The sequence below is a fragment of the Pelophylax lessonae genome, assembly GCF_965119305.1.
Source record: "Pelophylax lessonae genome assembly, chromosome: 4".
Classification (NCBI taxonomy): Eukaryota; Metazoa; Chordata; class Amphibia; order Anura; family Ranidae; genus Pelophylax; species Pelophylax lessonae.
Window position 1 is genome coordinate 165,636,564 of NC_138771.1, and position 12,280 is coordinate 165,648,843.

General features: G+C 41.7%; 1 protein-coding gene across 1 annotated transcript in view; it reads right to left on the reverse strand.

Annotated features, from left to right (window-relative positions):
- Positions 1–216: 216 nt before the first annotated feature.
- CEP41 (centrosomal protein 41) overlaps positions 217–12,280 on the reverse strand; it is a 77,542-nt gene continuing 65,478 nt past the window's right edge. The window contains exons 10-11 of the mRNA XM_082256191.1: positions 3,166–3,384; positions 217–544 (exon numbers count right to left, since the gene is read on the reverse strand). Coding sequence (XP_082112317.1) covers positions 405–544; positions 3,166–3,384 — 359 coding nt within the window. The 3' untranslated portion in view covers positions 217–404. The remainder of the gene's footprint in view (positions 545–3,165; positions 3,385–12,280) is intronic.

Genomic DNA, 12,280 nt, shown 5'->3' on the forward strand with positions numbered 1-12,280 from the left:
AGACACTGCAACACAAATTTCGGTAATTTTTGAAACCTGTGATTTCTCATAATAGTTTCTAATGGGCAGTTATGAAAACATTTAAAGTAATCTGCACCAATATTTCCTCCAAAAGTTATCTAAAATCAAGTAAGGTAAAGTCTCTTAGGAAACTGTTTTATACAACACAAAGAACCAATAAATATAACCTCTACTCCCCCCCCCCCCCGGCCCCATTTAAATTGAAACTTCTACACAGTAATTGTAAATAACCTGTAAACAACATTCTATTTCCATCAGCTTCTCGCCAAAGAACTCCTGTCTACCTAGCAATACTGCTGTAGCATGAATAAGAAAACTTCTACTGGACAAGTAGACCAGGGATTGAATGGGAATGACTGAAGATTGGTGAGATTGTACATAAATCATTTCCAGGGTTTGCCTTGTGGACTGATGCTACGAATTGATCGGGAGCCGACAGAGCTGGCAGAAGATGGAACGTGGCTGTTTCTTGAGTAGGAACTTTTTGACTCTGATCTACCAGTGGATAAACGGCTGAGACGACCTGTGGATGACAGAGGGAGATGCATGGCAATATGAATTACAAATAAATACCTTAACAGCAAGAGTACGAGAATACATCCTTCTAAGAAAACTGCACCCAGCACAGATGATCAGTGTTTGATGATTGAGATCTGCTGTATTGAAACTTAGGGCTAGTACACACAGGTCAAATAATGACAGGTTCAACAGAAACAGGCTAATATTTGGCCTGTGTGTACAGCAGCCTGTCTGACAGAAGCAAGTCTAATGTCTGGCTTCTATCGGACGACCATGCTGGAAAACCAGTATTCGATCAGCGCTTCCAGCCAATAACTATAAGTGCTGATCAGTGTGTTCTGGTGGGGGGAGGGGGATGGCTAGTCCCCCTGTCAGAGCACAATAATTCAGCGGTGGCGATCGCCGCACGAACATCGCTTAGTTAGTATGGCCACCTCTTAGTTTTTTTGTTCAGTCCGCTGGGTTGAATGAAAAAAAAAAAAAAAAAAAAAGAAGAACACAAAACTCCCCGTGTGTACTCAACATTAAAACTTAAAGTAGTAGTCCACCCTAACGCTAAAATCCCTGGATTTACTGGCATCCACGATCTAACACTAACCTATCTAGCCCTGTAAAGAAATCAGTATACTTCCTTTTTTTGAAGCCAATCCGACCCGTTTTTACCCTGAGCTGTCAGCCGCGGCTTTGCTGTGGAGGCGGGTGCAGAGGACACATCAGACAACAGAAGACCCATAGTAAGTCTTTGGGTGATGTCACTGTCACATTCATTTCACATTTGGCTGTGTCCTCTGCAGAGCTTCCACCGCTGGAGACCGGATCGGATCGGCTTCAAAAAGTGTATGTATACCCATTTCTTCTTTACAGAGCTAGATAGATTAGTGTTAGATCATAGATGTCTATAGATACAGGGATTTTAGTTTTAAGGTGGACTCACTGGATGTTTTTACAGCTGCTGTTTTTGGTGTCAGACTTTTTTTTCTGCAGCCAGTAAACTCCCCAGCATGTTAGCATGTTATCCTATGTGTCTATGCATCTATAGGCTGTTATCAGCAGTTTTTGGCAGGGGCGTTTTCCGGCTGTAAAAAACCCCAGAACTAGTGGGTTTTAAGAGGCATTTTCAGCTGTAAAAACGCTCCAACTCTGATAAAAGCAAGAAAAAAAAAAAATGCTGAAAACCCCGGCTATTCAGCATTTATCAATGTTTTTGAGCCATAAGCTTTTGTGGGAATATAGTTTTGCTAAAAAAAAGCTAAAAAATGCTACAGCTGAAAAAAGCCTTCTACACCTACAGCTTTCCACTAACGTTTTGATAACCTCCAGTGTGCATGAGGCCTTAATCACACACTTTAGAATGTGGTTATCACAATCCAGCCTCCTGTTACATTCCTTGTAGTAATAAATGCAGAATGATGTAAAAAAACTAACTAACTAGCAGATAGACCCGTTTCACGTTGATCTAAACTACCCACGCCATTTTCTATGTGAGAGAAATATAGAAACTGGCATAGAGTCTGCTCCAAATTAACAAAGGGAATGCAACAAACTTCAGTATAGAAAACTGCGGCAGATGCCCACAACGTCAGACCTGCTGTACGGGATTTGAACTGGAAGCAGACAGCTCAAATCCCTTTCTCTGCTCATAGGCAGTCCTCCTCCCTCCTAATCCTAGCCAAGTTGGGCAGGGCAGAGGAATCTGAAGCGTGAAGCTCTAGCTGTACTACTCTCTATGCTGTATCTGTAACAGACACAGCATACAACAGAAAACAAATCACTCCCAATTAAAAATTGTACCCCCCCCCCTTTTTGTTAATTAGCAGCAGGATTTGCTTTGTTTCCCAAGTATACTGTAGAAGAGTAATGCAAGTGTTATGCTTGCACCACTCTTTATTAACTCCCCTGCTGTGGTTCTGAAGGTGGCAGAGCTCAGATCCATTCTAGTACTGACAGGTAATACTACTCAGGATGCAGATTTACTGCACATTACATTCTACCAAAAAAAAAAATGTTCTAGCGTACAGTTTTTCTTCAAGGTATAGTAAGGTCATGCAAAGTAAAGGGGAACTCCTGTTTTGTTGAAGGATAGAAACAGTCCCCTGTAGGTCAAATAACTTTAGCAAATTAAATTTATTTTAGACCCTTTCTTGCTGTAATATCTATAGAAAGATAGATAAAAAAAAAAAGTCTGTGCTTGGTCTAAATATCTGGACCCCCCCAAGCAGCCCCCTTAGACATGCAGCAATCTGATATACAGATTGAATATTGTTGCCATGGTTACAATGAATAGACCAACTCCTTGAGAAGAATAGAGGAAAGAAAGAAAAAAAGGTATTACTTTTGTGAACAAATCCCTGCATAAAATGTATTTTTTTTTCCTCAGATAAAAGGTTTTGTTATATTGCCTGATCTGTTTTCAGGACACTTTAAATCCAGCTCTCAATATTAATTTGTCCATTTTTACATTTTAGATGTTTTCACTTATCAGTGGAAATTCCTGCCACCCTCTAACCTAAATAAAGAACAATAGCCAGCTGAAGGTAGGTGAAAAAGTGGGCATAAAAGCACTGTTTTAGCAAATGACACGTTCACATAAATACTTCTTTAATACTAATAGAATGATTAACTTACTGGCAGTGTCTGTTGGCATGAGCATTTTCTCCAGATATTGTTCAATTTTTTCCAAGTCTTGGCTGGAAAATCTCCATTTGTTCTCAGCTGATAAGACAGGTTCTCTTGGTGTGGTATGCTTGCGTGCAGACTTAGGCTGGAGTGGCTGAGTTAAGCAGGTGACTGGGAATGTGCCAGTTGTAAGGCCATCTGGGAACTTGTGTGCTACGACTTTCAGACCTGTATGAAACCAACAGTTTTTTATATAAATAAAAATCAAAAATTTAATTATCCAGTTTCCACATCAACTCAACACACATATGTCCAGGGTACATTATAATATGTATAGAAGGCTTCATTTGCACATGGGCTGTTTTAGCCATTAATAGCGTTTTCAGGTTCCGGAGAGGCACAGTTGCAGCGTGTAGCCCCACTGCCAGCAGCTTGTCAAGATTTATGGCCGACTGAAATATGCAGCAGCTGCACTCCTGTTTAGCAGATATATAGTGCAGGCACTAGGGAGTTAACCAGATGGTATCAAATACCACATACAATTAGTAATATAAAAAGGTTCATCTAAATAGTTCATATACAGTGGGTACGGAAAGTATTCAGACCCCCTTAAATTTTTCACTCTTTGTTATATTGCAGCCATTTGCTAAAATCATTTAGGTTCATTCTTCTTCCTCATGAATGTACACATAGCACCCCATACTGACAGAAAAACACAGAATTGTTGACATTATTGCAGATTTATTAAAAAAGAAAAACTGAAATATCACATGGCTGCAATCACATGGCTGCAATATAACAAAGATTGAAAAATTTAAGGGGGTCTGAATACTTTCCGTACCCACTGTATATACTACATTGTCAAAAGTATTGGGACGACTGCCTTTACATGCACATGAACTTTAATGGCATCCCAGTCCTAGTCCCTTTGCAGCTATAAGAGCTTCAACTCTTCTGGGAAGGCTGTCCATAAGGTTTAGGAGTATGTGTATGGGAATGTTTGACTATTCTTCCAGAAGAGCATTTGTGAGGTCAGGCACGGATGTTGAATGAAAAGGCCTAGCACACAGTCTCCGATCGAATTCATCCCAAAGGTGTTCTGTGCAGGCCATTCAAGTTCCTCCACCCCAAACTTGCTCATCAATGTCTTTATAGACCTAGCCCAAATAATTTGGTGGAGGGGGGATTATTGTGTGGGGTTGGGCTTGGCCCCTTAGTTCCAGTAAGGGGAACTCTTAAGGAGTCAGGATACCAAGACGTTTTGGACAATTTCATGCTCCCAACTTTGTGGGAACAGTTTGAGGATGGCCCCTTTCTGTTCCAACATGACTGTGCACCAGTGCACAAAGCAAGGTTCATAAAGACATGGATGAGCGAGTTTGGGGTGGAGGAACTTGACTTGCCTGCACAGAGTCCTTACCTCAACCCCGATAGAACACCTTTTGGATGAATTAAAGCGGAGACTGAGAGCCAGGCTTAGTCCAAAATCCGTTCCAGACCTATACAAATGCGCTTCTCGAAGAATGGTCAAACGTTCCCATAGACACACTCCTAAACCTTGTGGACAGCCTTTAAAGAAGAGTTGAAGCTGTTATAGCTGCAAAGGGTGGGCCAACTCAATATTGAACCCCACGGACTAAGACTGGGATGCCATTAAATTTCATGTGCATGTAAAGGCAGGCGTTCCAATACTTTTGTCAATATAGTATTTAAAATCCATAATATGATAAAAAGACAAAAAAGTCTACTTTCAAGTCCAAGGATATATTGCACAACTGGAGTCCACTTTGGGAAAGCTGATTCCAGAGTAAAGCCAACTCTATATGAAATCAGACAAAGAAAACAAGAGAAAAGCGCCACTAAGTGCAGTATGTAAAACCATTTATTTGTACAATCTAAATTGGCAACTCACATGGAAATACATTTAAACAAGCTTGTCAGTGTAGGTCATCCACTCTGTGCACATGAAGCGGTCACTGTATTGGCTGCTGTGTAGGGAGAGGGAGATGCACGACGCATTTTGGAGCATGCAAGGTGCCGACGAGGAGCCTAAGAAAGGAGCACGCATGCCCCTAGTTGGCACTGCGCAAAGCTCTGAAACGCGTTGTGCATCTCCCTGTCCTGGTGATGTCATACCGCCACCGCAGCTGTTCACGCTATGCTCCAGCTGCACTTCCTCCCTCACTGTTCCTACCACGGATGTGACTAGCACCTGCCGGAACCCTCTCCCTGCACAGTGGCCGTTACAGTGACATATTTACGTGCACACAGTGGATGATCCACACAGACGAGCTGGTTTAATCTTAATTTCATGTGAGTTGCTTGTTTGTATTGTACAAATAAATGGTTTACATGCTGCACTAAAGAGGCGCTTTTCCTTTTTTTCTCCTTGTCCACTCATGTTTAGTGCTGTATGCGCTCAGGGGACACACGTGTTCAAGACATATATCCTTGAATGACCCTAAAACCCAAGTACTGCCCTATAAAGCAATCAGCCGCTCCATATTTCAGCCTGTCATAATCTTAGCAGGCTGCAGGTATCAATACCAGACACTGCACCTGTACCACCTGCGCGGCTGAAAACACCAGGAGTTGATGCACAGGGGTTCTAATACTGCATGGATGTAGGGCAGGTAATGAAGAATTGGTGTAGTGCTGTCAAAATATAGCATTGGCTAGAATTCTTTCAGAGATTTCTGAAAGCTTTCATACATTTAACCAAAGAAAATGGGAAGATATATTTAGGCCCCATCTACATCCTGCATTTGAAGAACAGGTAATCATTTGCACTTTTTTTGAATGACAGGCATACGGCAGCCCAATCATTTAATTGGGCTGCCCTACATGCGACAAATGCGGCAAAGTTGCTCTTTGCTGCATTCAGTTTTGCACGTTTTTTTTGCACCTGGTAATTTGTGACACTTGTGCGTTTTTTGCCTGTGGCAAAACGTGCGTCTGCTTGCTGCATTTGGGGTGCCATCAACAATGAATGGCTCCCTGCTATCAGTACAAAATAGCACAGCGGGAGGGATTCCCCCACCCACCTTGAATAGGTAGATAGGGGAATCGGATAATTTTTTTGATTAACACCAACTGACATACATACACCACAAGATGACAGTGACTGTGAAAAACCCACATTAGCTATGCATGAGTTCCGGGCTATGACAGGACACTCATCATTAAAAGGATGCAAGGTCACCTTGATGTGTTTACAGACAAGCACTTTCCCAGTGATCCTATGTGACCAGAACAATAAAGAAGCTGCCATGGTGAATTTCTATACAGCTCTTCCTGGCTTCACAAATACACTGCCCTGGCTATCGTCCCTGCAGCCTGGAAATTTCATGGAACAGTTTTTGTACTACTTCCTAGTAGTAACAGGTCATAACAGAGATAGTATCAGGAAAAAGGGCTCAATTCAAAGTGGCAGTAAAGCCTACCTTGTTTACTTGTACCTACCTGTAAGCCTAAAATAAGGCTTACCTGTGGGTAAATATCCCTTAAACATGCACGGTTTAGCAGATAATTACTATAACAGCCGCCAGCGACGTCACCGGCGCATGTGCACTGCGCGCTCAATGGACAGTATGCCATTCATTGAGGGAGCCGCGCCGCGGCAATGACTCCCGCTTCCATGCATGGGAGTGACATCATCATGGCTCTGCTAGTCAAACAGCCGAAGCCCGCAAACCAGGAAGGAAGACCAGGTGAAGATGGAATTCTTGTCAGCGCGCCACTGGAGGGCTTCCTTCTAAGGTGTGTCTTTTATAATGTGAAAGTATGTGAGGTATACTAGCACATTATGCTATTATTTTGCAGGGGACATTTTTTTGAGATCCGTTTTTTGGAGATTTACTACCGCTTTAACCACTTAAGCCCCGGAGGATTTGGCTGCTAAAAGACCAGACCCCTTGTTTCAACTTGGCACTTCGTGACTTTAACTGATAATTGCGCGTTAACTGATAATTGCGCGGTCATGCAATGCTGTACCTAAACGAAATTTACGTCCTTTTTTTCCCACAAACAGAGGTTTCTTTTGGTGGTATTTGATCACCTCTGCGCTTTTTATTTTTTGCGATATTAATAAAAAAAGAGGGAAAATTTTGCAAAAAAATGACATTTTCAACTTTGTCTTTTAAAAAATATCCAATATACTCAATTTATGTCATTTTTTTTTGGCCAAAATATATTTAGCTACATGTCTTTGACAAAAAAAAAAAAAAATCAATGAGCGTATTTTTATTGGTTTGCGCAAAAGTTATAGCGTCTACAAACTATGGTGTAAATACTGAAATTTACGAAGCTTTAATTTCTGACTGCCCATCTCATTTCATGAAGTGCTAAAATGGCGGGGCAGTACAAAACCCCCCCAAACTACCACTTTTTGGAAAGTAGACATTCTAAGGAATGTTCTGAGAGGCATGTTGAGCTCATTGAATATTTCATTTTTTTGTCACAGGTGTTTGAAAAATGACTAAAATATTTTTTTATTTTTTTTTACACAAAGTTGTCATTGAAATGATATATTGCTCACACATGCCATGGGTATATGTGTAATTACACCCCAAAATATATTCTGCTGCTTCTCCTGAGTACAGGGATATCACATATGTGAGACTTTTTGGGAGCCTAGCTGTGTAAGGGACCCCGAAAACAAATCACCACCATCAGAATTTCAAAGGGCGTACATTTTTCATTGCATTTTTTCACTACCTATAACGGTTTAGGAGTCCCTGAAATGTCAAGATACCACAAACCCCCCCAAATGACCCCATTTTGGAAAGTAGACACCCCAAGCTGTTTGCTGAGAGGCATGGTGAGTCCATGGAATATTTTATATTTTGCCACAAGTTTCGGGAAAATTACAATTTTTTTTTTTTACACAACGTTGTCACTAAAAGATAGAATTCTCACACATGACATGGGTATATGTGGAATGACACCCCAAAATACATTCTTCCGCTTCTCCTGAGTATGGGGATGCCCCATGTGTGAGACTTTTCGGGAGCCTAGCTGTGTACAGGACCGCAAAAGCCAATCAACACTCTCAGGTTTTCTAATGGCGTAAATTGTTCATGTCACCTCTGCAATACCTGTCACAGTTTCGGAGGCCCTAAAATTTCAAGATAGCACAACCCCCCCCCCCCCCAAATGACCCCATTTTGGAAAGTAGACACTGAGAGGCATGGTGAGTCCATGGAATATTTTATATTTTGCCAAAAGTTCAGGGAAATATATATATATATATATATATATATTTTTTTTTTTTTACACAAAGCTGTCAGTAAATGATATATTGCTCACACATGCCATGGGTATATGTGAAATGACACCCCAAAATACATTCTGCTGCTTCTCCTGAGTACAGGGATACCCCATGTGTGAGACTTTTTTGCAGTCTAGCCGAGTACAGGTCCCCAAAAACCAATCTCCACTTTCAGGCTTTCCAAGGGCGTAAATTGTTGATTTCACTCCTGACTACCTATCACAGTTTCGGAGGCCATGAAATGCCAAGACATCACAACCCCCCCCCCCCCCCCCCCCCAAATGACCCCTTTTCAGAAAGTAGACACCCTAAGCTATTTGCAGAGAGGCATGTTGAGTGTTTTGCAGATCTCACTTTTTGTCACAAAGTTTTGGAAATTGAAAAAAGAGGAACAAAAATGCATTTCCTTGTTTTTTCTTCATTTTCCAAAAAAAATGAGAGCTGCAAAATACTCACCATGCCTCTCAGCAAATAGATTGGAGTGTCTACTTTGCAAAATGGGGTCATTTGGGGGGCTTTTGTGCCATCTTGGCTTTTTATGGACTTCAAAAGTGTGATAGGTAGTAAGGAGTGAGATCAACAATTTACGCCCTTAGAAAGCCAGAAGGCGCAGATTGGTTTTCCGGGTCCTGTACGTGGCTAGACTGGCAAAAAGTCTCACACATGGGGTATCCTTGTACTCAGCAGAAGCAGCAGAATTTATTTTGGGGTGTAATTTCACATATACCCATGGCATGTGTGAGCATTATATCATTTACTGACAACTTTGTGTAAAAAAAAAAAAAAATTCCCGAAACTTGTGGCAAAATATAAACTATTCCATGGACTCACCATGCTTCTCAGCCAATAGCTTGGAGTGTCTACTTTGCAAAATGGGGTCATTTGGGGGGGGGTTGTGCTATCTTGAAATTTCAGGGCCTCTGAAACTGTGACAGGTAGTCAGGGGTAAAATCAGCAATTTACGCCATTAGAAAACCTGAAGATGTGGATTGGATTTCGGGGGCACGTACACAGCTAGGCTGCCAAAAAGTCTCACACATGGGGTATGCCTGTACTCAGGAGAAGCAGCAGAATGTATTTTGGGGTGTCATTTCACATATTCCCATGGCATGCGTGAGCAATATATCATTTAGTGACAACTTTCTGTAAAAAAAACAAAAAAAAAAAAAAGAAATAATAATTTTCCCGATACTTGTAGCAAAATATAAAATATTCCATGGACTCACCATGCCTCTCAGCAAATAGCTTTGGGTGTCTACTTTTCAAAAAGGGGTCATTTGGGGGGTGTTTGAACTGTCCCGGCATTTTATGCTCAATCTTATCCACACATCACCCACTCTTCTAACCACTTGAAAGCCAAGCCTTTTCTGTGCCTTTTTGTTTACATGAAAAAATATTTTTTTTTTTACTAGAAAATTACTTTGAAGCCCCAAACATTATATATTTCTTTAAAGCAGAGGTCCTATAGAATAAAATGGTGGATGTTGCAAATTTTTTTGTCACACGGTATTTGCGCACAGATTTTCCAAACGCAATTTTTGCGAAAAAAATAATTTTTTTTTTAAATTTATTGCACAAATACACTATATAATTCAAATTTTTTTGGTAAAATTTAAAAGATGATCTTATGCCGAGTTCATAGACACCTAACATGACATGCTTTAAATATTGCGCACGCCTGCGCAGCGGCAACAACGTACGTACATTTTTAAAAACCTTTAAAAGTCTCTACAGGTTACCACTTTAGACTTACAGAGGAGGTCTACTGCAAGAATTACTGCACTCGATCTGGCGATCGTGGCGATACCTCACATGCATGCTGCAATTGCGGTTTACATATGACACTAGACCAACGCTTGCGTGTGCCATTGCGCGCAAGCACGGGGGGAAAGGGGGGGCTCAATTTTTTTTTTTTTGCTTTTGTATGTTATTTTGACACCTTTCCTTTATTTTATTTTTTTTAAATCATTTTTATTGTTATCACAGTGAATTTAAATATCCCCTATGATAGCAATCTGTAGTGACAGGTACTCTTTTTTAAAAAAATTGGGGTCTTTTAGACTCTAGATCTCTCCTCTGACCTTAACGCATCTGACCACACCAAAATTGGTGTGATAAAATACTTTCCCAATATCCCAATGGCCCTGTTTATTTCTGGCGAAAAAGAAGTCATGAAATGCACGTAGCTTCCGGCATCTTAGGCCATAGAGATGATTGGAGCCATTCTAATCTCCAATTAGCTCTATGGTTAGATAATTGAACCACCGGCTGCACTCTCGGGTTAACCGGTGGGACAGGAGAGCCCGAGAAAAACCACGGAAGGCGGCGGTGGGGGGCCCCTCCCACTGCATGTAAAAGCAGTCTAGCGGCCAATTACCTGCTAGGATTGCTTTTACATGTAAGCCGACCGCTGGCTGTAAAAAACGATACCAATATGATGCCTAAATCTGCAGGCATCATCCTGGTATAACCACTCAAAGTCCAGCAATGTACCAGTACATTGCTGGTCCTTGTTTGGCATATAGGTTTTTTTTTTTTTTTTTCCATGCAGCCTGTGGGCTGAACGGAAAAAAAGAGAACCTATCAGAAATCAGCACAGGAATAATGCGTAGTATTACTCATCATTAACCGCCCAAACAACCACCCACTGAATTTAATGATGGGTATACACGACACTATCCACGTATACCAAAATAGGATTTTAACTGCAGTGCTGAAATCAGAAAATCACCACAGCTGCTATCAGCAAAGGTATCCATATATGCTGAGCGCAAACACTGTTTGTGTCAGAATATATAAAATCAATGCGTGGTAGCCGACGAGTACCTGCAAGAGAAACAGGTCACAAAAGAATGAAAAAACAAACAAACAAAGGACATTAAAAGTACAGTAAGAAGAGTAGAAGAACATATAAAATGACTGACACAACAACAGTTTTTGGATCCTTTTATTTTTCTTTCTAACTGTTTCTTGATGTCTTGATTTGGGACAGCGATCTTCCAGCTTGGGTCTCTCAAAATGTCGATGGACATCCAACATCTTTCGAGACCCTGTGTTTGTGTGCCCTACACTGTGTCGTGCTGTACCCTACACTAATACTCCACTAGTGTATGGTAGCGCTCAAAACATTCCCCGATGCAGAGACCAGGTTGGTCAGGACATCTGGGACAATAATAACGGGTGTCACGCTTAAATCCGCGCCTGCTACAGACACGACATCTTCTTTGGGGCCATCTTTGGGTAGGGGTACTTGGGAGGACATAAGGAAAATGTCTCTCATGCAGCCGGCTCACTGCATCTGGAAGGGGAAGTTGGGCAGGCATGCCTCCAGGGTACAGGTAGGCAAGGATGACCGCTTCCTGGAATTCCCGGAAGGATCCAGTTCGTCCTGACGCCCTGTATAGGACAAAGGCGTTCAGCATAGCCAATTGGAAAATGTAAACAGACACTTTTTTGTACCAGCGTCTGGCTTGACGGGCAACTAAATACGGCGCCAAAAGCTGGTCGTTAAGGTCCACCCCTCCCATATTAAGGTTATATTCGTGGACACAGAGGGGTTTCTCCATAACGCCAGTTGCCGTAGGGATTTGGATTGTCGTGTCTGCGTGAAGGGAGGACAGAACATAAACATCCCGTGTATCCTTCCACTTCACCGCAAGCAATTTGTCCGTTTTCAAGCAGGCTCTCGCCCCCCGACTAAGACGGGAATTTACAAGCCGTTGGGGGAAGCCCCGGCGATTAGGTCGCATGGTGCCTTATGGGCCAATTTGTAATTCAAGCAGGTGACTAAATAGCGGCACGCTTGTATAAAAGTTGTCCACGTACAAATGGTACCCCTTTCCGGATAAAGGTGAC